Source organism: Felis catus, chromosome B1, assembly GCF_018350175.1.
Source record: "Felis catus isolate Fca126 chromosome B1, F.catus_Fca126_mat1.0, whole genome shotgun sequence".
Taxonomy (NCBI): Eukaryota; Metazoa; Chordata; class Mammalia; order Carnivora; family Felidae; genus Felis; species Felis catus.
In genome coordinates this window covers 187009130-187031728 of record NC_058371.1, presented here as the reverse complement: position 1 = coordinate 187031728, position 22599 = coordinate 187009130, and the positions used below count along the sequence as shown (strand labels likewise).

General features: G+C 39.9%; 1 protein-coding gene across 5 annotated transcripts in view; it reads left to right on the top strand.

The window, feature by feature from the left end:
• GBA3 (glucosylceramidase beta 3) overlaps positions 1-22599 on the top strand; it is a 153726-nt gene that overhangs the window by 68245 nt on the left and 62882 nt on the right. The window contains exon 5 of one of the 5 annotated variants that reach the window (XM_023253253.2): positions 6479-8431. The exons of the other annotated variants lie outside the window; for them this stretch is intronic. Within the exon in view, the coding sequence (XP_023109021.2) occupies positions 6479-6594 (116 nt within the window). The 3' untranslated portion in view covers positions 6595-8431. Of the gene's footprint in view, positions 1-6478; positions 8432-22599 lie in introns of those variants that run through there. 5 annotated transcript variants of the gene reach the window in all.

The window sequence follows — 22599 nt, the reverse complement described above, 5'->3', positions numbered from 1 at the left end:
CACTGTTGCTTTGTAAATTTAATTTCTCCTCCCTATAAAGGAATCATATCACAGAAACAAAATCCAGTGTAAAATGAGACTTTCAATTTCCTTTTTTACCATAATAGGTACACTTCTCTCTCATCATTCTATTTGAAAGGTCCTAAAATTATTCTTTCCAAATTAATCAGTAATATACTGAAATCAGCCAGAAGGAATTCTGGAAAGTGACACAAAATGGTCTCTTTCCAAAACCTAAAATATATGGTACTCAATCCCTCACTCTGGCTTGGAATTTATTGGCAGAGGGCAATTGGATTCCTACAGTTTGATCCAAGTGAAATAATTCTTTTGTATTACATGCAAAACAGATTCTTTCTCTAGGTAGGAATTCACTTCCTGATAAAATAAAAAGGAAACGTCCAGTTTTCTGAGATTCCACTCTCTTTCTCCCTGTAAATGACCCTATTCATAGTTAATCCATTGATGTTCCCAGCTTCATCCTAGGAGGAAAGTAAGCTGGTTACCGGCAGGCAGATTTATGGATGATATAAGGACCACAAATGACTTGTCCAAAATTGTTCTGTGTTTCCTGGGAAAAGAGAGAAAAATAGAAATTGGCTTTCTTCATTTTCAGCTTGGTGCTCTGTTTAGTGCTAACATATAAGGACATTTCATTGCTCTTTGAAATAGTTTCAAGTACTTTAATACAGTTAGATCCTTAACACTAAAAATTCGCTGGTAGACCCACAAACAAAGACAACTTAAAGACAGAAAAGTAACTGAAGGTGAGAGTGGAAAATGTGAAGAGATTTGGATTTCTCAGGGGCAAGAGAGGAGAATAGGACTGGAAACAAAATTCTGTTTTTCTACTTGTAGAATTTCAATTGTCTTTAAACCTATGGAAAAAATATTATACACTTAAAACATTAACTGTTCACAGTATTATGTTTTTTTCTGATTTTTTAACATTAGATGATCTATATTCATTGTCATTAATACATATTATAATTTTTTGCTTTTAAAAAAATGTGGTCTTTCAAATATGCAGAAATCTACTTATCGACAAAAAAAAGACAAGCGTATTTATTCTGGAGTGAATATAGTGATAGCTATTTCTTATATATTGTTGTAGTGGACACCGTTTATGTAATCTGTGGAGAAACTCTCTTTTCTAGTAATTAATCCCTTTTCTTCTATGAAATACCCATCTCCTCTCATCTTCAGGCTTACCCCAGGGATAGCCATGTAAGTAGAGTACAATCCTGCTCCTTGTTAATATATAATTGATTGGTCTGAATGCAGGTACATGGCATGAGCTGGGCCAATCCCAGTTCTTCCCTGAGGTTTAGAATTTGGGCCAGTCACCTTGTCTCTTAGCCTAACTTGGCAGGGCGATGTACCTTTGTGGACTGTTGGCTATGTCCTGCCATGGACGCTAAGCAGTAGTATAAAGGGGGGGCTGCAGGGACGTGGAGACAAGAAATAGGGAGGGCTTCAGGGTGGCACTTAGAAATGGAGCCTCTAATTCCAGTTCTTCCTCAGACCCAGCTGCGTGCATGTTCTTGAGAGACATTACTTTTACTTATAATTAAGTGCTCTTTCTGCTTCATCTGAATCTGACTGGGTTTCCATCACTTGGAACAAAAAGAATCATCACTGATACCTTCGTATTACTTCATTTTCAAAACAGTGAGATGAGGTCATTGCTCCTATTTTACAGATGAGAAAAGTGAGATTCAAAGAGGCTAAGTCATTTGCTCAAGATCACAGTTACTAAGTCATATCTCCTAGAACCAAGCAGAATGTGTGCATTATTATTACCACTACTACTATTTTGGTGTTTGGTAAGATCTGTGAGTCCAGGGTTTTCTGACTCAGAGTGATTACTTGTCCTACCACACAGAACCTTTTCCTTACTTTGGTACTCTGGACTTGAATAAATGTGCTTCCTGCTGCGTCTGCAGGGGCCAATTGGTCCTGTGACCTTGGACAAAGCTTCGACACTCCCTATCCTGCCTCTCCTCAGGGGACTAGAGCCTAATTTACTAATTGATTTCCTGAGACTCCTTTGAGGTGGTGCTGATGATCTTGACTGGCAAGAACTTTACTAGTAAGAACGCCCTGTGAGCAATTAACACTAATAACAGGCCAAGGAAGACATTCGTGGGAAGCGCTGCAGGTGAGGGCCCGCCAGAACCCGCAGAGTCGGATGGATGATGGCTTTGTGATCCCCACAAACAAAGCCTTCTCTCTAACATCACACATACGGACAGGCACATAATGACACTATAGTTGGATCAATGATATCCGCCTGGAGGTCTTTCTGATCTCTTCAGGTAAAATCCCACAGCAATTAATTGAGCAGTAAAAAGTAAGCTAATGTTTCTGTTTCCTTTTGGGAAAGGGCGGCAGGGGGCGGGGCGGGCGGGGGATGTCATTTCAAGAAAAAAAAAGAGAGGGAAATCAGCTAATGCTTTTTTAGTCATTGCATTATTTAAATGCCTTTAAATAGATTGTTTTTCATTAACATAGATATAGATAAAAGCAACAGAGTAGAGACACAAAAAACTTGCAATAACCTATAACTAGGTTTACATGTCAGTTCTGCAAATTATTCAATGAGGGGCCCTTGGCAAATTGTTCAGCCTCCCAAATCCTCAGTTTGTTCACCTATACAAATGGATTAACACTTTCCTTGACTGGGGTTGTTGTAAAGATTCCATTTAATGAGCTATTGTGTAATCACCCCCAACCACCAACTGCTGGTGCACAGTAGGCTCTCAATCAATGGTAATAATAATTATTATTATTATTAGAAAATGTGTGCTCTTTTTAATTTTTTTAAATGTTTATTTATTTTTGAGAAAGAGACAGAGCACCAGTGGGAGAGGGGCAGAGAGAGGGGGAAACACAGAGTCTGAAGCAGGCTCCAGGCTCTAAGACCTGAGCTCTCGGCACAGAGCCTGACACCAGGCTCAAACTCATGAACCGAGAGATCATGACCTGAGCTGAAGTCAGATGTTCAACCCACTGAGCCACCCAGGAACCCCGAAATATGTACTCTTAAGAATATATTTATCACCCCAAGTTTTTTTAACTTTTTATTTTAAAAATGTCATCCCAAGGCTTTTTTTTCAAATTTCCCTCCAAGTAATTAAGTTATAGCAGAATATTCCCCCATGTCTACAGGTTTCTCCGTCATTTTTGGGGGGGAACCTCTGAGTCAGTCTTGTAGCTTTGGGCCTCTGGCTATTTACAGTTGATTCCTGTGGAGTAGAAAGCAGAAACAGCCTCCCTCTATTCATTATTTCCATCAGAGAGGTTGCCAGATTAGGGGAAAACTTAAATCATTGGCAGCAGAAACGACCATCAAGCAACTGGGTTGCTTGATGTTTGTGTAAGTTTGGAAAGCAGTCGTCTTCAAGGAGTTAAGCTTTTCTCACATCATATGAATGTCAGTTATATTCGTAAAACGTACACCAGTCCTTGCTGTTCCGGAGCCGACAGCAGGCGAGTTTAAGTTCCTGTGTAAACACACACAAGTGGATGCCTCAATAATCTGAAAGCCGCTGAGGTGAGCGAGAGTGTGAAGCAGGGGAGGTTGGCCCCAGTAAGTAATACTCCAGCCGTGACCTCAGTTCTCCTGAAAGGGGATTTGAGTCTGTGTTCTGCCTGTTCATCACGTGCCTGAGCATGTGCCCAGCATGTGCCTGCCTGCCTCTTGCGTGGCCCATGATCTTTCCCTCAGCCTGGAATGCCATGGCCTTTGCCTTCTTCTTGGCCCAGATCCTGTTGTTTGGAGTCCATGAACTTGTTGGGACTCAGGCAAGACATGGGTTCGAAGCCTGGTTCTGCCACTCACATGCTCAATCAATAATTTGGGGAAAATTCATAAGCAGACGACACCTCAGCTATCTAATCTTTAAAACGGGGCTAATAAGCACATCTGCAAAATGAACAGGGTAGTGCCTTTAAAGCCTAAATACAGAGTCTGGCCCATTACAAAGGATTCTGTAAATGATGGCTAATTTTTGAAGGGGGCCGTGAACTCCCTGAGACTGGAGCCGTGTCTTTTTCGTGGTTATATCTTCAGCCCTGACTGCCATTTCTGTCATGTAGTAGGTGTTGTATACTTGGTTGAATTTGGATGTGTCTGTCAGAGAAGAGTTAGCCAATGGGTAATGAGAAATAAATGATTAAATAATTGAGAACTGTATTTTCTTTCCCTAAAGAAATATACCCCATAGAGAGGAAAAAAAAAAAAAAAGCAGACTTCTGGAAAGTTTCTGAGCCAGCCCAACTTTCCAGTCGGATCCATGCCTGAGTTAGCACAGCAGTAGATGATTGCAGAGAAGGTTTGTTAATGACCAGCTTTAGGCTTTTAATGACAAAACCCCTCAGCAAGATGTCATCGAAGTTATTGAAGACTTCACTGAAAGTGTTGAAGCTGATGCATTGTAACAAGAAGGTTATAAATCTTGCAGCTTGGGTATACCACCAAGACAAGATGCTGAGCACAGAATCACCCCGCTGTTGTCTGTCAGCATACTCCCTCCCCTCTCCTCCTCTCCTTCCCACGGAGAGCCAGTAAAGGAGAAATACATCCATTTCCCGAAGTAGTGCAGATCTGGCAGCCACCTGCCTATGTCAATTTCAGATCACAGAGGCCCGTTTAACTGGACAAAATGTGTTAAGCACCTGTGTGTTTCTAAATGTGCATTTAAGAAATCTTAAGAATTAAGGAAAGATCTCAAAGGTTAATACATTGACCTTTTAGCAAAACTAACCAATTAAAAATCCATTGCAAGCTCAGAATAGAAACCCAAGTACCTGCATATAGATTTCCACTCCCTATCTACTGCTTTATTGCTTCTCAAAGTAAACCTTTGGCAATTAGTCCCGATGAAGCAGTTCCTCCCGTCGCTCACAGAGAGCTCGCAATTTTGGAAACATGTGTGGTCGGATATCAGATTCGCTTGGTACCGTTGCTCCTGGCTGAACTGGATGACAGCTAGTCAAGGTCAGAATAGAGAAGAAAGAACAGGGGTTGAAGGCTGTGCACAAGAATTGTTAGCGTATGCTAGGGTGCAGACTTGTGGAATATGAAAAGTTATGAAGAAAACAATTTCCAGCACGTTTGTGTTCCATCAGCCTTCATACTCAGACCACATACAAACTCAGACAGCCAGAGTTTACCTGAAACAGAGACATGCCAAATGACCTTTCCCTGTTACCTTCTCCCCTACTTCTCTGTAGTGGCACACTTACCTTTGCCTTCTATTCTCCACAGGAAGCATAAGAGAGTAAAAAGTCTGTGCGGGTCTTGGAGAATAAGACAGACTAAGTCCTGTGTTCTTGTGGTGTGCCTGCAGCTCAGCTCTGAATGTCAGCAGGACTCTGAATGTCATCTTTCTCACCTGTTAAATGGGACTAATGCTAATTACTATTCTGCCAACCCAAAGTCAGCTGTGCAACAGAATGAGATGATTTCTGTCTCTGTATGCTTTGAATACCTTAAAATATTAGATATTTTCTCATATTGATATATTTACCTTACTTTTAAGGACATCTGTCACTCTGGCCCCAAATCCATAATCTGGACCTCAGTATTCTCCATTGCAAAGAAATGGGATTGGTGTTCCTTATCCACTTGCTTTCATCTGCAATTCTCAGGTTCTGCGGTTTTATTTTCCTGCACGTTTCTCAACTGCTGTGATGGTGTGATCAGTTTAGGGGTTTTTGAGAACGTGTGCTGTGACCGCAGGACTGGTGTAGAGCTTGGTGATGCTCACAGTCACCCACACATACACGCGCACACACACACACACACACACATAGGTGGTTGTTAGACTACTTCGCCAGGCTTATCTGGGTGCCGCACATGTTGATAGGATTAGAGATCTACACCATGTGGCACACACAGTCTCGTAGAAACATAGAACCTGGTACATCTGCTCCACGGCAGTAGGTTTCTTGGAGTCACCCATGTGAGAAGCAGCTCAATCACACATCAGAGAATCTGCCCTCGTGCAAAGAATGTGCAAAGTTCTTCTTCACCGTCCCCTTCAGTTGCATTCTGTACGTATGCTGTGCCCCTACAGATGGATATTCCTTTGCGCTCCTTTTTTTTTTTCCCCTGGAGAGAGAAAGAGAGACAGAACACAAACGGGGGAGAGACAGAGAGAGATGGAGAAACAGAATCCGAAGCAGGCTTCAGGCTCCAAGGTGTCAGCACAGAGCCCCACACGTGGTTCGAACTCACTAGCTGTGAGATCTTGACCTGAGCTAAAGTCAGACGCTTAATTGACTGAGCTACCCAGGCGCCCCTGCACTCCTTTTTAATTCAGTTCCAACTGCTCTGGGGGTATGATTACTTAAGGATCCCCACTACTTAAGGCCAGGTGAATTTTAAGACTTCTATAAAGACTTAAAAAAAAACATTTAAGATGATTTCAAACTTACCCTCTCCATTTTTTTATGTCAATCTGTCCACTAGTTTTTGTGCAAGGTAGCAGCAAACAGAAGCCCAGTTTTATTTTTATGACTATAAAGGAGACCTGTAAAATAATTGAAGAAAAATTTACCTGGAGAAAATCAATTTTTCCAATATGAAGAGTAGACTCAATGGAATCTTGAAAAAGGTGAGAAAAAAAAAGGAAGGATTTGATAATGATTTTTAAGTGAAATATATTTGACACATAACATTTTGTAAGTTTAAAGTGTACAACACACTAATTGGATATATTTAAATTTTGCAATAAGATAACCACCATAGTGTTAGCTATTATGTTACATAATTATTTCTTTTTTTGTGGTGGGGACAATTAAGATCTAGTTTCTTAGCAGCTTTGAACTTTATAATACAATATAGTTAACCACAATCACTATGATGTGCCTTATTAGCTCTCCAGAATTTATTCATTATTAGTTTCCAGTTTGTACCTTTAAACAACTTATCCCCAATTCCCTCACCCCCCCAGCCAATGGTGACCACCATTCCATTGGTTTTTTATGAGTAGTTGTCTTTCTCTGTCTGATTGATTTCACTTAGCATACGGCCCTCAGGTTCCATCCCTGTTGTCGCAGATGGCAAGTTTTGCCTTTTTCTCATGGCAGAGTAATATTTCATTGTGTATGCACACTCTCACACACACACACACACCACAACCTCTTTATGCATTCATCTGTTGGTGGGCACTTAGATTGTGTCCATATCTTTGGTTATTGTGAATAATGCTGCAATAAACATAGGAGTGCATATATCTCTTGGCTGTCATCAAGAAGACAAGAGATAAGTGTTGGCAACGATGTGGAAATAAGGGAACTCTTGTACACTGTTAACAGGAACATAAGTTGGTTCAGCTATTATGGAAAACAGTATGGAGGTACCTCCAAAAATTACAAATAGAGCTACCATATGATAAAGCAATTCTATTTCTACTTTCCTTTTATTATCCAAAAGAAATTAAAACATGGGTTTGAAGAGGTAATGATTTCTTTTAAAACCTGTTTCAGGAGAGAGCGATGCTAGAATATTCAGTTGATGAGAGAGCTTTTGGAATTGAGAGAAGGTGAACTCCTCAAGTTTTCCACTGGGCCATGGTGAAGTGGTCCTCAAGCAGCTGCTTATATTAGCTCTTATTTCCTGATCTCCAAAATAACTTGATTACTACCTGGCTGCTTAGTTATCTAGAGAATGAAAAGGCACTGCTGTGGAACAAGGCTTGTAAAATTTATCTTAGTGGGATTGGCAGGGGTTGCCTGGATAATGGTGTTAATACAGATTCTATTGGACACCTGTGGGCTCATGAAAAGAGTAGGGAGAAGCGGATGGCCAGGTATTAGCCCTTGCTACTCAGGAAACTTTACATGAGTTTCCCAGTGCTTGGAAAAAAAATAGTCCCCATCATAAATTAATACATGGACATTATGTTATGTAGATGAAGGTCTTCAGTGGGGACTGACTCTGGGTGCACTAAAGAAACGAGTGTCTGGATTTGCAGTGTTGGTAATTACACCTTAAGCAGTGCTAAGCTCACCAGTTTTATAGCCTTCCTCTCAGTGGTCTTATCTTACCTACTTATAACTTTGACATGGTATAATGGTCAATTGCTGTATAGTACGATAAATATTGTTTCTGCCCGCTTTCCCAGGTTGGGTGAATAACTGGTTAACTACATCCTATATTATTTTTTCAATAGCAAGAAGAAAAATAGCTGTGTAGAAGAAAATCAGCAATATTATGAACAAAAACATTAAAAATTGGTGCCATAACTGGTTCATGGGCTCCTTACACAACCACAGCCCTTCTTTCAATTAAGCACTTGTTGAATAAGACAGTTGAATAGATGGGAGTTGAGAGACACTTTGATTCTTAAAGAAAATACCATTATAATCCTTGGAAGTAAGGAAGAAAACCATCTTCAGAAGAAATGAAAGTTATTAAAAGGTACAAGCACTCATAGGCAGGAACAGTGTGTACAAAGATTTTATTTACCATTTTTTAATGTCAAAATTCTTACCAGAATTAAATTTTGGAGTTTTGAGTTACATACTTAGCATTCAGTAGCTGGTCAGTAAAAGCATAATGGTAGATTAGGAAATTGAGTCTAGATTAGCAGGAAAACTGAATTCTTCCTGCGAATTTTAAGAAAATATTAGATTTATGCCACCATTTTGCTCTTTTAAAGAGATAGTAGGTTGTTTTTGCTGTTATGAAAATAGTTTTCATGCTTTGGTATTATGCATAGGTGTTATTTATTTATACTCTTCTGATATTAAACTTGGTTTTGCTGTGACAATAATTGAAATATATGTTGACAGTTTTTAACATATTTAAATACACTTAACCCCTCTGTGCTTCAATTTCTTCATTAGAAAAAGAAAAGTGTTGGGGTGCCTGGGAGGCACAGTTGGTTAAGCCTCCGACCTCAGCTCAGGTCATGATCTCATGGTTCGTGAGTTTGAGCCCCACGTCGGGCTCTGTGCTGACAGCTCAGAGCCTGGAGCCCGCTTCGGATTCTGTGTCTCCCTCTCTCTCTGCCCCTACCCTGCTCATGCTCTGTCTCTTTCTCAGAAACAATAAACATTTTTTTTAATTAAAAAAAAAGAAAAAAGTATTGAACTAGCTGTTCTTTTGGGATCCTTCCAGTTTAAGAATTTTGCGACCCTATAAATATCCTTTCTAGGCAGGTATGTCAAGGATCATATTTTATTAGAACTCTTGATAATTTCTTAGGTTATAAAATAAAGTTAAGGAATTATAATTGATATCTTTTTTTTAAGCTTTCTTCATTCTTCTCATTCAGCTACTTAATTTGCAATGTGAACACCTTTCTTAGCTGGGCATAAAATAACACTTTGATTTTCAATGAACTGTTCCTATTGATATTGACTCAGGTTCCAGGTAACATTTTCTTGACCTTCAATCTGGGTGTTTCCTCTTCTATTCACTCATATCAAAAATGAGCCTCACTTTTCTTCCCCTGAGAAAGTAATCCCTTGGAGTTCAGAGTCAGAAGGGTCACCTCAGATTCAAGTTTAACAGAATTACTGTGGAGAACATAGAATCTCAGGGAGGAAATAGAACGAACAAACAGTCCAAAGACTAAGAGTAAAATCCCCAGCTGAACAAGTCCACGGAAGTTACAATCATGAGTAGTAGAATCACCTTTCAAAACATGATCATGGCAAGCCCCACCTAATCGATCAAGTTTTAAGCCAGTTGAGTACGTTTTCCAAGCTCCACCTTAAATGAAGTTTAATTCAGTTACGAAGTGCAGTGATTTTCACTTTCCTTAGATTTGACTTGAGTGTGAAACTTTTGTGTCTGGGCAAGATACTGAGTTAGAAAAAGGAATCAAGTTGCAGCCTTTTCAGAATTACCTTCCCACCATATTTCTGTGGAGAAGCTTCATATCTGGAAGTCTCTTTCTCTGATTGGAGCATTTGAGCACAGTCAGGGTTCCTTTTACCCCAAGTTACCGTTAAGGTAGCTTTTTCTTTAATACAATGAAAATATCAGCTTGCTGCTGGAGATGAAAATAGTTCATTTTGGAATAGACAGAAATTCTTAGGGCTTATCTGGAAACGTTATGTGCAGAGGAGAGGGAGGGAGGCTTGTCTCCTTGAATAGGGTCATCTCAGCAACAGCAAAGTCTCCTGTGTGTGAGTGAGATTAGCTAATGAAACAGTATCATGGCCTGAGATTATTTTGTACCATTCTAAAGTTCAGCCACATGTCCCCCCTTGTTTGTGAAATTCCATTATAGGAATCACTGCCTGCTTTAGAGATAAGTGAAACCATTATGGGTGGAGGAAGAAAAGCCATTTGAACCTTGAAGAATTTTAATTGGCGCTGGTGAGGGAAGGTGAACAGGAAGCCACAAATGTTTCAAGTGAAAACATGAATGAGTTTGGGACTAAACATAAATAATGGGAAGAAGGATGTATCATATCTGTTGATGAAATAACTTTCTTCCTCCCTTAACAGGTAGAACTCATTTCTTTAATGGATTTAAACCCAGCCTAAAGTCAAATAATTTTAAAGAGCCACATTGTTTCATGAGTAATTTCAAGTCTAATATGTTTTATAGTTAAAAATAAGCAAAATAAGGGGTGTCTGGGTGGCTTAGTCGGTGAAGTGTCCAGTGCTTCATTTCGGCACAGGTCATGATCTCACCGTTTGTGAGTTCGAGCCCCGCATCGGGCTCTGTGCTGACAGTGCAGAGCCTGCTTGAGATTCTTTCTCTCTCTCTTCCTTCTTCTCTCTTGGCTGTTCTCCTGCTCACACACACTCTCTCTCAAAATAAATAAATGAACATTAAAAAAATAAGCAAAATAGCACAAAAATTAAATCGCTGTATAAAATTTGAGTATATGAGTGTATATATTAAGTGTATACACCTTTATTGGTAAATCATTTTGTTTTGTGCTTGAGGCCACACTGGTTTAGTGTCTTAAGACATGTTTCTTCCAAAGATGTTCAGTCTATGTTGTGGATCCTATGAAGGAGCAGTTGGCCATTCATTTAAAAAGAAACTTCAAAAATATTTCATGGTCACAGTTTCCTGCCCTCATGAATACATGATAGGAATCTCAAGACTGGGTAAGAAAAATCCTTCAGCATTCCTGGAAGAATAAACAGCATGACCCATTGTGTGTAAGTTTTGTACAGACAGCACATTCTATGAATAGTTTTACACAACAAGGATTTGCTTGATGTAGTGAACGAACATATTCTTTAAAGACAGATAGTTCTGCATTCAAAGCCCGGCTCTGACACCCGTTTGTGTTGTGTGGCCTTGGACAAGTTATTCTGGACTCTGAATATCAGTTCATCCTTTGTGAAATTTTATTTTTGGTGAGGATTAATGGCATACTTCATATCCTAGCAAAATGCCTAGCACATAAATCCCCCAAATGATAACTGTTGCAGTGAATTCTTTGTTACCCAGCATCTATTAACCAGGATTTTCAAAAAACTGTGACTTCCTGATCAGTCATCAAGCATTGATAATTTATGCTTCTCTGATGACCCTGAAATGCATTCTGAATAATTAGAGAAAGATTAAATTATAATCAGTTTAGTTTCAGTGTTAAGTGTATTTTAATTTATTCTCATTCTTTAAAAATTTGTAATCCTTCTGCATGTGGTAACAATTAACAAAAAATATTTGATTAGCTGAAGCACTCCACTTCCTGACTGTCAGGCTAATAAAGAGTGTATTGTACATTGTTGGAACTCAAATTCTGCCCTACAGATAAACTGGGCATTTGCTGGATGGATTCACTTCACGCTGGTCTTCTATCCATTCTCAGGCCCAATGTGTTGACTTATTACCTGTTGGAAATTCTAGACCTAATCCTTAAATATCCTGAAATGATACTGTATACAAGGCCCTGCTTGCATGCTTTTTTATCACAAGGTCATAATGGTGGTCATCCCATCTGATTTTGTGCAGATGAGTAACTAAATCTAGCCCTGAGGGTTGTCTGTTCTCTTCCTATGGATTGCTAGAGATGGGCATCACAGCTGACATCAGTAATCAATCTATCTTGGTGTTTCATCAACCTTTACTCTTATCCAATCATGTTTTAGACTTATTTTCATTGGGCTTCTTAGGCTATATAACCTTCCTGATGAAAACTTCACCATGCATTTTATCATTTCTGTGGTCCTTTGAACTTCCCACGTTCTCCTCCCCTCATCTCCCCACCCCCCACCCCACATAAGGTCGTGTGCTGCTTTAAAAGATGGCTTGACAGCTGGCTTGTGTTAAAAGTAGCCTCTTCAAAAAATTATCACTATTCTTGGCCCTTTGTGATCTCAGTTAACAAGGTATTCATTCTCAGGCAAGCAGATTGATTTTAGTCATTTAATTGATCACCATAGGACATAGTAGTATACATTGGTTTTCCTCTGGCCCTATTCTGCCTGCCTTTAAATCCCTGCCTTGCCCTGAAACCCCTCTTCCACATGACAGTCTCTCTTCCACATCGCCCTTCACATCCCAGCTGCCACCCTCAGTACTTACTCCTCGAGTGCAACAGTGACAGTAGATGGAGGGGGATTGTTTCCTTTAGAGGGAGAGCAAGGCCAAGGGGAAACAAGCTGGTGACGATTTCATTTTGCTTTCCGGGACCACACAGTGCTCGGTCCTGGTGCGAAGGCAGGGTGCCTTGGTGAGGGTGCTCCCGTCGCAATGTAGAAGTCTGCCATGTGATGTCCGGGTGGGCGCTAGCTGAGGAGAGGAAGCCCGGGTGCATTGCCAGACAGCAACAATTAGCATTGTACTCTAATCCTGGGATCTCTCTGAGACTCAGCTCACTAGGTAGCTGTCATTCAGTCCGTAAGGCAAGCTCCATGTTACTACTGTTTCTTCCCAAAGTAGTTTCTATTCTCATTACATAGACATTTTTTAAAAGCCAGCAACTCAATGCTATCACCGTCACTGTTTCTTATCTATACCAAACGTGTATCTGTTTAGCTACCACAAACATTTTCGTGTTTGACAAACCATATTTGCATTATAGGGCTATTGTGAATCTTTTGAGAACCGTGAGTTTGAACTTTGGTATCTCAGAATGGTCAATTGGAATGTTTTATTGAATAGGCTACTTTAACAAAATGTGGCATTTCCCTAAGTGTAGTAGTAGAAGACCATCTGGCAGAACAAATGGATACATGTTAATATAAATATAATGCCGTGCTTGCTTCACCAGCACATATACTAAAATACAAATATAATGCTAAAGCATAAGAACATTCACAAAATTGGAGTTTAAATATGTTTACTAGTTTTCTGTACTGATGCAACATTAGTCACAGAAATGTCATATTAAATATTTGTGTTGGTCAGTGGTTCAAGGGTGTTTATTTGATGTATCTTATTTTTCTGACTTTTGACATTCCTAATACTGTATTCTCTTATAAACATGTGTAATTGCATTCGCCCCAAGTCATTTCTTGCTTTCCTTTTATTTAAGGGAGATTTGCTTCTTGAAAAGAAATTATCTTCTTTTTTGTGTTACTGTTTAAAATACACACACACATATATATTTACTTTAACACAAGCACTGTTAAATCTGTTATTGAGAATAATGGTAGGAAGGATGGTTAACAAATGCCAGTTTCAACTTGTTGAGAAGTATTAATTTTTGTCGATTATTGAAGATTTCAGGCTCTAGATAAAAAAGACATGGTTACCAGCTAGTGAGGCCGAAGAAGGAGGGCAAAGGGAGAATGCAAACAGTCTGACCATGGATCGTTGACACAAAGCTTGGAAACTGGCTTGTAGGGTCCAGGAGACCAGGTCCAAAGGGATTCCCCATTAGTTACATCTGTGGTTTGAAATCGAGCTGTGTGGAGCCCCGGGTTGCACAGAGATCTCTTTGGGGACTGTTAGTTTGCATGGAGGTAAGGTGAGGAAGTGGGGCTCCAGGGCACCTCAGCTTTTTATTAGGAACCCGTAAAAATTTTCATTTGAAAGGAAGACTGTTGCTAAAAAAAGAAAAAATTGGAAAGCCGCTGAATAATAAGGATCTCGTTGTCAGAGGGGAAGCAACAGAACAGCTCCTCTGGGGAAATGAAGCTTAACCGCCTTGCTCTTTCACTTATGTTATTTCAAACATACAGAAAGATACAGGTTCCCGCATAACTGTGACCCAGATTTAACAAATGTTCGTATTTTGCCACATATATTTTACATTAGAAAATAAATAAATAGGTAAATAAATAAGTGAAAGTGACCATGGTGGAATTCCTTTGTACTCTTCCTGTCCGAATCTCCTGTCCAAGGCCCCCTCCCTGACCTGGGGTGATCCTGAACCTGAAGTTGTGTGTGTCCACTTGTGTATTAGATATGCGTCCTGCTACAAATATATGGATCCATAACCTATTTGTATATGTGGTTTTGTGCGTTACAGCATTCACATAAATGGTGTCCCTCTATACATACCCGTTTTCTTTTTTTTTTTTTTTCAACATTTATTTATTTTTGGGACAGAGAGAGACAGAGCGTGAACAGGGGAGGGGCAGAGAGAGAGAGACACACAGAATCGGAAACAGGCTCCAGGCTCTGAGCCATCAGCCCAGAGCCCGACGCGGGGCTCGAACTCAGGGACCGCGAGATCGTGACCTGGCTGAAGTCGGACGCTTAACCGACTGCGCCACCCAGGCGCCCCATATACATACCCGTTTTCAACGATACATTCTTGCAGACTTACCCATGTTGATGCTTTTAGGTTTAATTCATTCTTTTTAATGGATCTGTGGTATTCGGATATGTGAACACACCGCATTTATTTATTCATTTTCCTGCCGACAGACATTCATAGTCCAGATGATGGACATTTTTTCTTTCACTTTTAGAAACAGTGCTGCTCTGAATATCGTTGAGTAGCTCATGTTTGAAAGGCTTTTCTTGTATGGGAGATTATGAAGCAGGCCTTCAGCTAACCCACCTGGTGTCTTTGTACCATTTAGAATGAGGCTCCTTATCCTCAAAACACTTTACATTTTCTGGGAAGTGGTCACAAAGACTAAGCAAATCTAAAATCACTTTATTTCAAGGGTGTTCTCTATACTTGTGCATAGTAAAACCCGCATAATCATAACAGTCACCCTGTATATTGGGGATGCACAGCATGAAAACCTGCAGATTATAAAGAGTTTGGGTGAATGAGTGTGTTTAACAGGTTAGCAACTGTAATCTAAAATGCGGGATTTGTGCTGAGTATTCACATGAGGTCTTTCTAGCTAAAGGTAAGGGCTGGGAAAAATTGTATCTTCTTCAGAGATATGTTGCAAATGAGGAACACAGGGAAGATGTATAAGGCTTTTGTTTGTTTGTTTGTTTGTTTTCTGGTCACAGAGGACCAGGGACAGGTAAAGTGATATTGTATAGAGGTTTTATTTTTCAGTTGCCCCTTTCCAGAACACTGCCCTCAAGCCCCTTCTTGTAGACGTGTATACAGTACGACACAGGCTTCTACCAGGCTTCATCTACTAACTCAACAGTATTGCCTTCTCCAGGAAGGCAAGCTGTCCAGGGACGGCTATGTCTTTGCTCTGGGAAAGGAAGTTTGAATTGTATTGGGCTGAGGTGTCATGCTGTGAGCCTCCCGCTGGGGCTGGTGCTGCAAGTGCCAATACATTGAAATGCGTTCCTGGAAAGTTCCTTTGCTACTCACTAGGTGGCTTTGCTGGAGAGGAAAACAACCCCAGAACAGGCAGCACCATCCTCTCTATTGTTTATGGGAGTGTGGTAGGGAGCAAACTCTGCCCTGGTTTCGAAATCTTGAAAGCCGTATTATTTGCTTTTGCAAAGTCCTTGAAATTAGATGTTGCAAGAGACAGCCTAGCAGGAAACTCTCTTAGGTGCCTAGAGTTCCCTTCTCGACCCTGTCCCGGGCAACATTATTAATCAGTGATTTGGGTGAAGAGTTGAGGGAATGCATCTCCCATTTGCAGATGAGAAAAAGCTCCCTGGGACAGAGCAAAACCAAGTTTGCTGCTACTTTTATGGTGGTTTGTTCATTTTCATCAAAGAGGTCTTAGCTTAAATTTCACCTCCTCATACAGGCTTTCCCTGAGGAGCGGACTAATACATGACCTTCATTTCCAATCAGTTTTTACCTGTTTTCTTTATCTGAAATTGTATTTCTTAGTTGTTTAATGGTTTTCTGACACATCTCCATAGACTGCAAGCTTGATGAGAGAAGGGACCGTGCTTCCCTGATCATTTCTGGCACCCCAGGACATAGCATAGTTCCTGGCACATAATAGGAACTTAATAAATTTTTGTTGATTGAATGAAAGTCATGGGAATCATTGAAGAATATTAGGCAAGGAAGTGATATGATCGGATTCCTCATTCAGAAATGAAACTTGGAAGGAGTCAACACAAGAAGCCCGGTATGCATTGTTGCATATGCCTCACGGAAGCTAACGTGTGTTTAAAAGTTTGCCATGCTTGCGTTCACAGTGTGGGATCTGATTATAAGGTATAATAGCATCACTCGCAGTTTTTGTCTGGAATGGTATCTCCCATCCTTGGCACCGCTGAGCACTCACATTAATATTAACATTCTAAATGATGCCCAGAAGGCAATGACTGGGATGATCTCATAACAGGGAGAGGGCTGTTAGTTTTTGCTAAGATCGCTAAAGAACTATCAGATAGAAGACTAAACAGATTCATTTTGTGTTGTTGGAGAGGGCAGAACTCAGGCCAGTGGGGGCCCATTACATGAAAGCGAGTTTCAGTTTGACATAAGACAAAGCTTTCTAACCGTTAGTGGGGCTGAGTAAGGGAGTGAGCGTCCTCAGGAGATCATTAGATACTTGTCAATAGATGGCATGGAAGCAGATGCCAGGTGCCCATCTGTCAACGACGCTGTTGAGCGGATGTCTGCCCCGTGTGGGAGGGTCATTCCACAAGTGTGTGCAACCGCCTGATATTTATTGAGTACACACACTGCACTTGCTTCCGTGGAGGATGCAGAAATATATAAGACACAGCTGCTATCTGGACACGATCACCTTCCAATCCTAAGTTCTGTTAATTTCAGGGAGTTTCAGCCAAGGCCCTGATGTAATTCTCGCATCCTCTACATTAGAACAGTCTGAAGTGATGAAGTCCCAAAACATCGCCAACCTCCTGGTAGCACTTAACTTTACGCCCAGCGATACGAGGATGGCGCGGACTGCCGTGTCCTAGCCAAGTCCTACTTTTGCCCCCAGTTGAAACTCTGGCTTTGCTTTTGCAACAGAAATGATGGTAGCATGTAAAAGTTTTCTTCCTCCGCCTTTTGTTCTCTTCTGGTTTTGAAAGTTAATATGAATTCTGAGCTCAGGATGGCATGTGTTGGCTTTATTTAATCAAACTCTGTTGAGATAAATATTTTTGCATTAGAACTGGATCACTGTGATTCTCACCGATGACAAAAAAACATGAATTATAGAGACTTTATGAAATTATAAGTAAGCACACTTAATTCTTTAAAGTCAAATCTGCTCCAATCAATCACAAAGTGTTTGACTTGGAAACCTCCTTCAGCACAGGAGAGAACACTCATAAATAAATGTCTGGATGGAACAGTTTTGGGGGTTACATGTGGATATCATGTTATGAACCTAACATTTTGGTTTGAACTTTCTGGCCTCTGTCAATGACAGTTGTCAGTGAAGTTGGCCGTCACATGGATACGGCCTCTCTGTCTTGCACGCATTGCAGAAACAAGTGTGTTGGGACCTCATTAATGTAGGTAATACCTGCTGTAGTCACTGATCCACATGCTATCACAGTGATCTGAGAGATTAACATGTTTCCTTAGGCTACTTAACAGAACACTGGGGGCCACCTTGACCCTGAGTAGATGTGCAGCCCCAGATATTTAATGTTTGCTTTCATACTATATTAGTAAATATACAAGACACTTGAATAGTCTTTAAACATATTCCTTTGCTGTAGAGTCTGGGGACTTAGTTATTCCCTCCATTGGCCAAAGTCTCTTTGTATGTGTTTACTTTTCATTTGTTGACCTTAAAATTAATCTAGTTTAAATTTATGTTCTCCAAATGTAATTCAGATTAATGTGTTCCAATAAGAGATATAGTCCAAAAGGAATGGAGACAACTTTCCCAAGCCATTGCTTGGAAGTCACCAAGAATGATTTGCTAGCAGGGCCTGAAGTGTCCATTTAGTATTTTCTGTGAAGATTTTTAAAGGATATTAGCTGGAGAAACAAAAAAAATTGCAAAATTAAAAATGTTAAAATGGAGGTTTGCATATTCTCACCAGGGAGAAAACATTGCTCCTACATTACTCCTTTTTAATACTCTGTTTTTTGCACTCTTTAGAGCAAAGATTTGGAGAACTGCTTCTTAATCTTGCCCGCAACACTGGGGAGATCTAATAAATACTGACACTCGAGGGCACCTGGGTGACTCAGTCAGTTAAGCATCCAACTTGGACTTAGGTCACGATCTCAAGGTTGGTGAGTTCCAGCCCTGTGTGGAGCTAGCTGCTGTCAGCGCAGAGCCCTCTTTGGATCCTCTGCCTCCCTCTCTCTCTGCCCCTCTCCTGCTCTCTCCCAAAAATAAATAATAAAAAATAAAATAAAATAAATACTGACACCTGGATTCCACCCCCAGTGGAAAAAAAATTATTTTTAATTAACATCCCTCATCTCATATAGTAATTCTAATTTATTTTTTCAAACTTCTTTTGAGATGTAACTGTGTATATATATATATATATTTTTTTATTTTTTAAATGTTAATTTTTGAGAGAGAGAGAAAGAGCGAGAGCATGAGCAGGGGAGAGGCAGAGAGAGAGGGAAACACAGAATCTGAACCAGGCTCCAGGCTCCGAGCTGTCAGCACAGAGCCCGAGGCGGGGGCTCGAACTCACGAACCGTAAGATTGTGACTTGAGCCAAAGTCAGAGGCTTAACCGATTGAGCCACCCACGCACCCCAAACAGTGTATAATTGTAAGGTGTACAAGGTGATTAATAGATGTATATGTATATAGTAAGTGATTACCACAATAGGGTTAATTAACACCTCCATAAACTCATGTAATTTTTTTTGTTTTTGAGATGAGAACATTTAAGTTCTACTCTAAGGAACTTTCTTTTTTTTTTTTTTAATTTTTTTTAACGTTTATTTATTTTTGAGACAGAGAGAGACAGAGCATGAACGGGGGAGGGGCAGAGAGAGAGGGAGACACAGAATCGGAAGCAGGCTCCAGGCTCTGAGCCATCAGCCCAGAGCCCAACGCGGGGCTCGAACTCACGGACCGTGAGATCGTGACCTGAGCTGAAGTCAGACGCTTAACCGACTGAGCCACCCAGGCGCCCCAGGAACTTTCAAATATGTAATACAATATCGTTTCGTGTGGTCACCATACTATGCATTAGAACATAATCATAACTAACTCCAAATTTGGACCCTCTGTCCAACATTTCCCCATTTCCCTCACCCCACAGGCCCTGGAAACCACCATTCTATTGTTTCTATCAGTTTGGATTTTTTAGATTCCACATATAGTGAGATCATACAATATTTTTTTTTGTGTTTGACTTATCTCACTTAGCATAATGCCCTCAAAGTCCATTCATGTTGTTGTAAGTGGCACAATTTCTTTTTTTTTAATTAATTAATTTATTTGAGAGAGAGCGAGTGAGCAAGTGTATGCACACATGTGTGGGGAAGGGACAGAGAGAGACAGAGAGAGACAATCCCAGGCAGGCTCCGCACTGTCAGCACAAAGCCCAAGGGTGGTCTCATGAACCATGAGATCATGACCTGAGCCAAAATCAAGAATAGGATGCTTAACTGACTGAACCATGCAGGCACCCCAGAATTTCATTTTTTTCTCATAGCTGAATGGTATTCCATTGTATATGTACACCACATCTTCTTTATCCATTCATCTGTAGATGAACACTTTGGTTGTTTCCATACCTTGACTGTTGTGAACAATGATGCAGTGGACAAGAAAATGCAGAACAGAGATTCTAATTTAAGTGTGTGGAGCATGGCCCTGGCATTAGGGATTTTACAAGTTCCCCAAGAGATTGTCATGGACAAATAATGCTGAGAATCATTGATATGTATATTTGAAATATGCTATAGGAATATGAGAATTGGAAGAATTAGATGCTTGTGCTGACACTGACAGCTTGTCTAAAATCATGATAGTGGTGCCTGAGTGGTTCAGTGGGTTAAGCGTCCGACTTCGGCTCAGGTCATGATTTTGTGGTTTGTGAGTTTGAGCCCTGCATTTGGACTTGTGTGCTGGCAGTTCGGAGCCTGGTGCCTGCTTTGGATTCTCTCTCTCTCTCTCTCTCTCTCTCTCTCTCTCTCTCTCTCTTTGCCCCTCCCCTGCTCACTCTCTGTCTCTGTCTCTCAAAAATAAGTAAATATTAAAAAAAAATTTTTTAATGAAATCATGATAAATCTTTGGAGAATATCTTTAATTTTAATTTAATTTTATTTGTTTATTTTTTGGAGAGTATCTTTTAGATCCAGCTTCCATTTATGTCCTTAGGATACAGCTCTAGATGGAAAATTACTGGGTCAAAATTATGCACTTTAACATGTATAGCTATATATTTTCAAATTGATTTCTAGAAATTAACTTTTTTCTTAATTCTTGTTAGGATACCTATTTTGCCATGGCTTCACCAATACTGAGTGTTATTGTCAAAACACACACATTAATGCAATACACACATTGATAATTTGGTATGATGTGTGTGTGTGTGTGTGTGTCTGTGTGTGTGTGTGTGTCTGCATGTATGTTTTTGTTGTTTTCATTTGTATTCCATTTAATTTCAGAGAAGACCAAATGTTTTATTGTCAGTTGTTTGAATTTCTTCTGTGAGGTGTCTGTTCATGTTTTCTGAACATTCTATTGTGGTTTTCATATTTAGGATGTGGTTTAAGAGAATAATAGTGATTATAATAAATGAATGTCATTTCCCCTAGCAACTCCCAGAAAGTATTTAGAAACAATACTGATTCTAACATACTTGGTAAAATCTTCAATTTATTTATATCTTTAAACATTTCACTGATTCATTATAATCTTAGATGCAGTTTTACACATTTTAAAAAGCTTAAAATGAAATTTTAAGGTGCATTACATAATGACATCATATGGAGCCATCTAAAGGAGGATGGAATGAGAGAGAGAAAATGAGAGAGCGAGCGCTTCCTTCTGGACTGTGACGCTCTGGGTCCATGAAGCATGGCCTCAAAACTAGAGTTTAGAGCTTTCCCTTTACTCTTCACACTAATGGGACACTTTCTTACCATTTCCCTGTAACTTCATTTGCCTCCAGTGTCAGCAAATCAAGTGGCATATCCCTTAGCTGCCTACTGGTACAGAGACACATGCATTATGGAAGCCTATTATCAATTTAGTGACGATGATGAAGAAAAACACGCTGCTTGTTACTTCCTTATTAACCCCCAAGTTGTTTTTATGATTCCTTAAATCTAGGCCAAATTTTGCTTTAATCTCTCAGACATATCCCAAATCGGAGGCAAACATAAATGTATTGCATTATCTTTTTCCAGCTATACATGATTTATGTCCTCTCTGGGTGAAAATATGTTCACATGATTTTGCTATTGTGATAAATTGAAGGTGTGATATTACAAGCCAGGATTTGGAACAAGAGAGACTATGAAAATTAAAGCTTCTGTTTACATGCAGGATACTTTTTTAGTTGTCACTGAATTTTTTAGTCAGTAATCAAGATGTCTCTGTATAAAAGATGTAAACATTCTTCAGTTTTCTGGAACATGGCAATTTTCCAAACCTCCTTTTTATTTTCCTTGCTTATTTTATATAATGCCTTTACTTCCTTGATGTGCCTTTTCCTTTTCTTCATATACTCTTCTGTGTTCACTGCTATTTTTTTTTTTACCCTTAATGCCCTTTCTATTTCAAAATGGGCAACATAGAAGGTATGGGGCTCAATTCAGCCCGGCTTGGAATAGCTTTGTGTAAATAAGACACTTGTGTTTTATGCTTTTCAAACTTAAGGAGTAAAAATGACTTCACTTTAGTGAAAAGAAGCATCACCATGTTTTAAAATTACAGGCTTTTAGGGCCGAGAGGAACCATGGAAATCATCGAATCCATCCTTCTTGTTTTATGGATTAAAAGCGATCATGCAGTCATTCTGTCTTAGGTAAACCGCTCCCTGTACTCATGGGTATGCTTCATATATCCTGCCCTCCTTGCTTCCTCAGATTAAATTGAGCCAGAGGTAGACTAAACGATACTAGTTAAGTGTAGACATTTGAAGTTAGACAGACATGCCTATCTTTCAGTTCTGAGATCTTGGGCAAATCGTTTTACTTTGCTGAGTTTCAGTAAACTAGGTCTAATTGCATCAACCATATCAAGTCATTAGGAGGACTGAGTTATGTTGTGTTTGTAGAATATTTCCTTCAGTGTCTGAAAAACAGTGAGTGTAAAAGAAATGGAACCTGCTTCTATCAATATCCCTCTTCTTTAATTTTTTTAATGTTTATTTTATTCATTTCTGAGACGGACAGAGCATGAGTGGGGGAGGGGCAGAGAGAGAGGGAG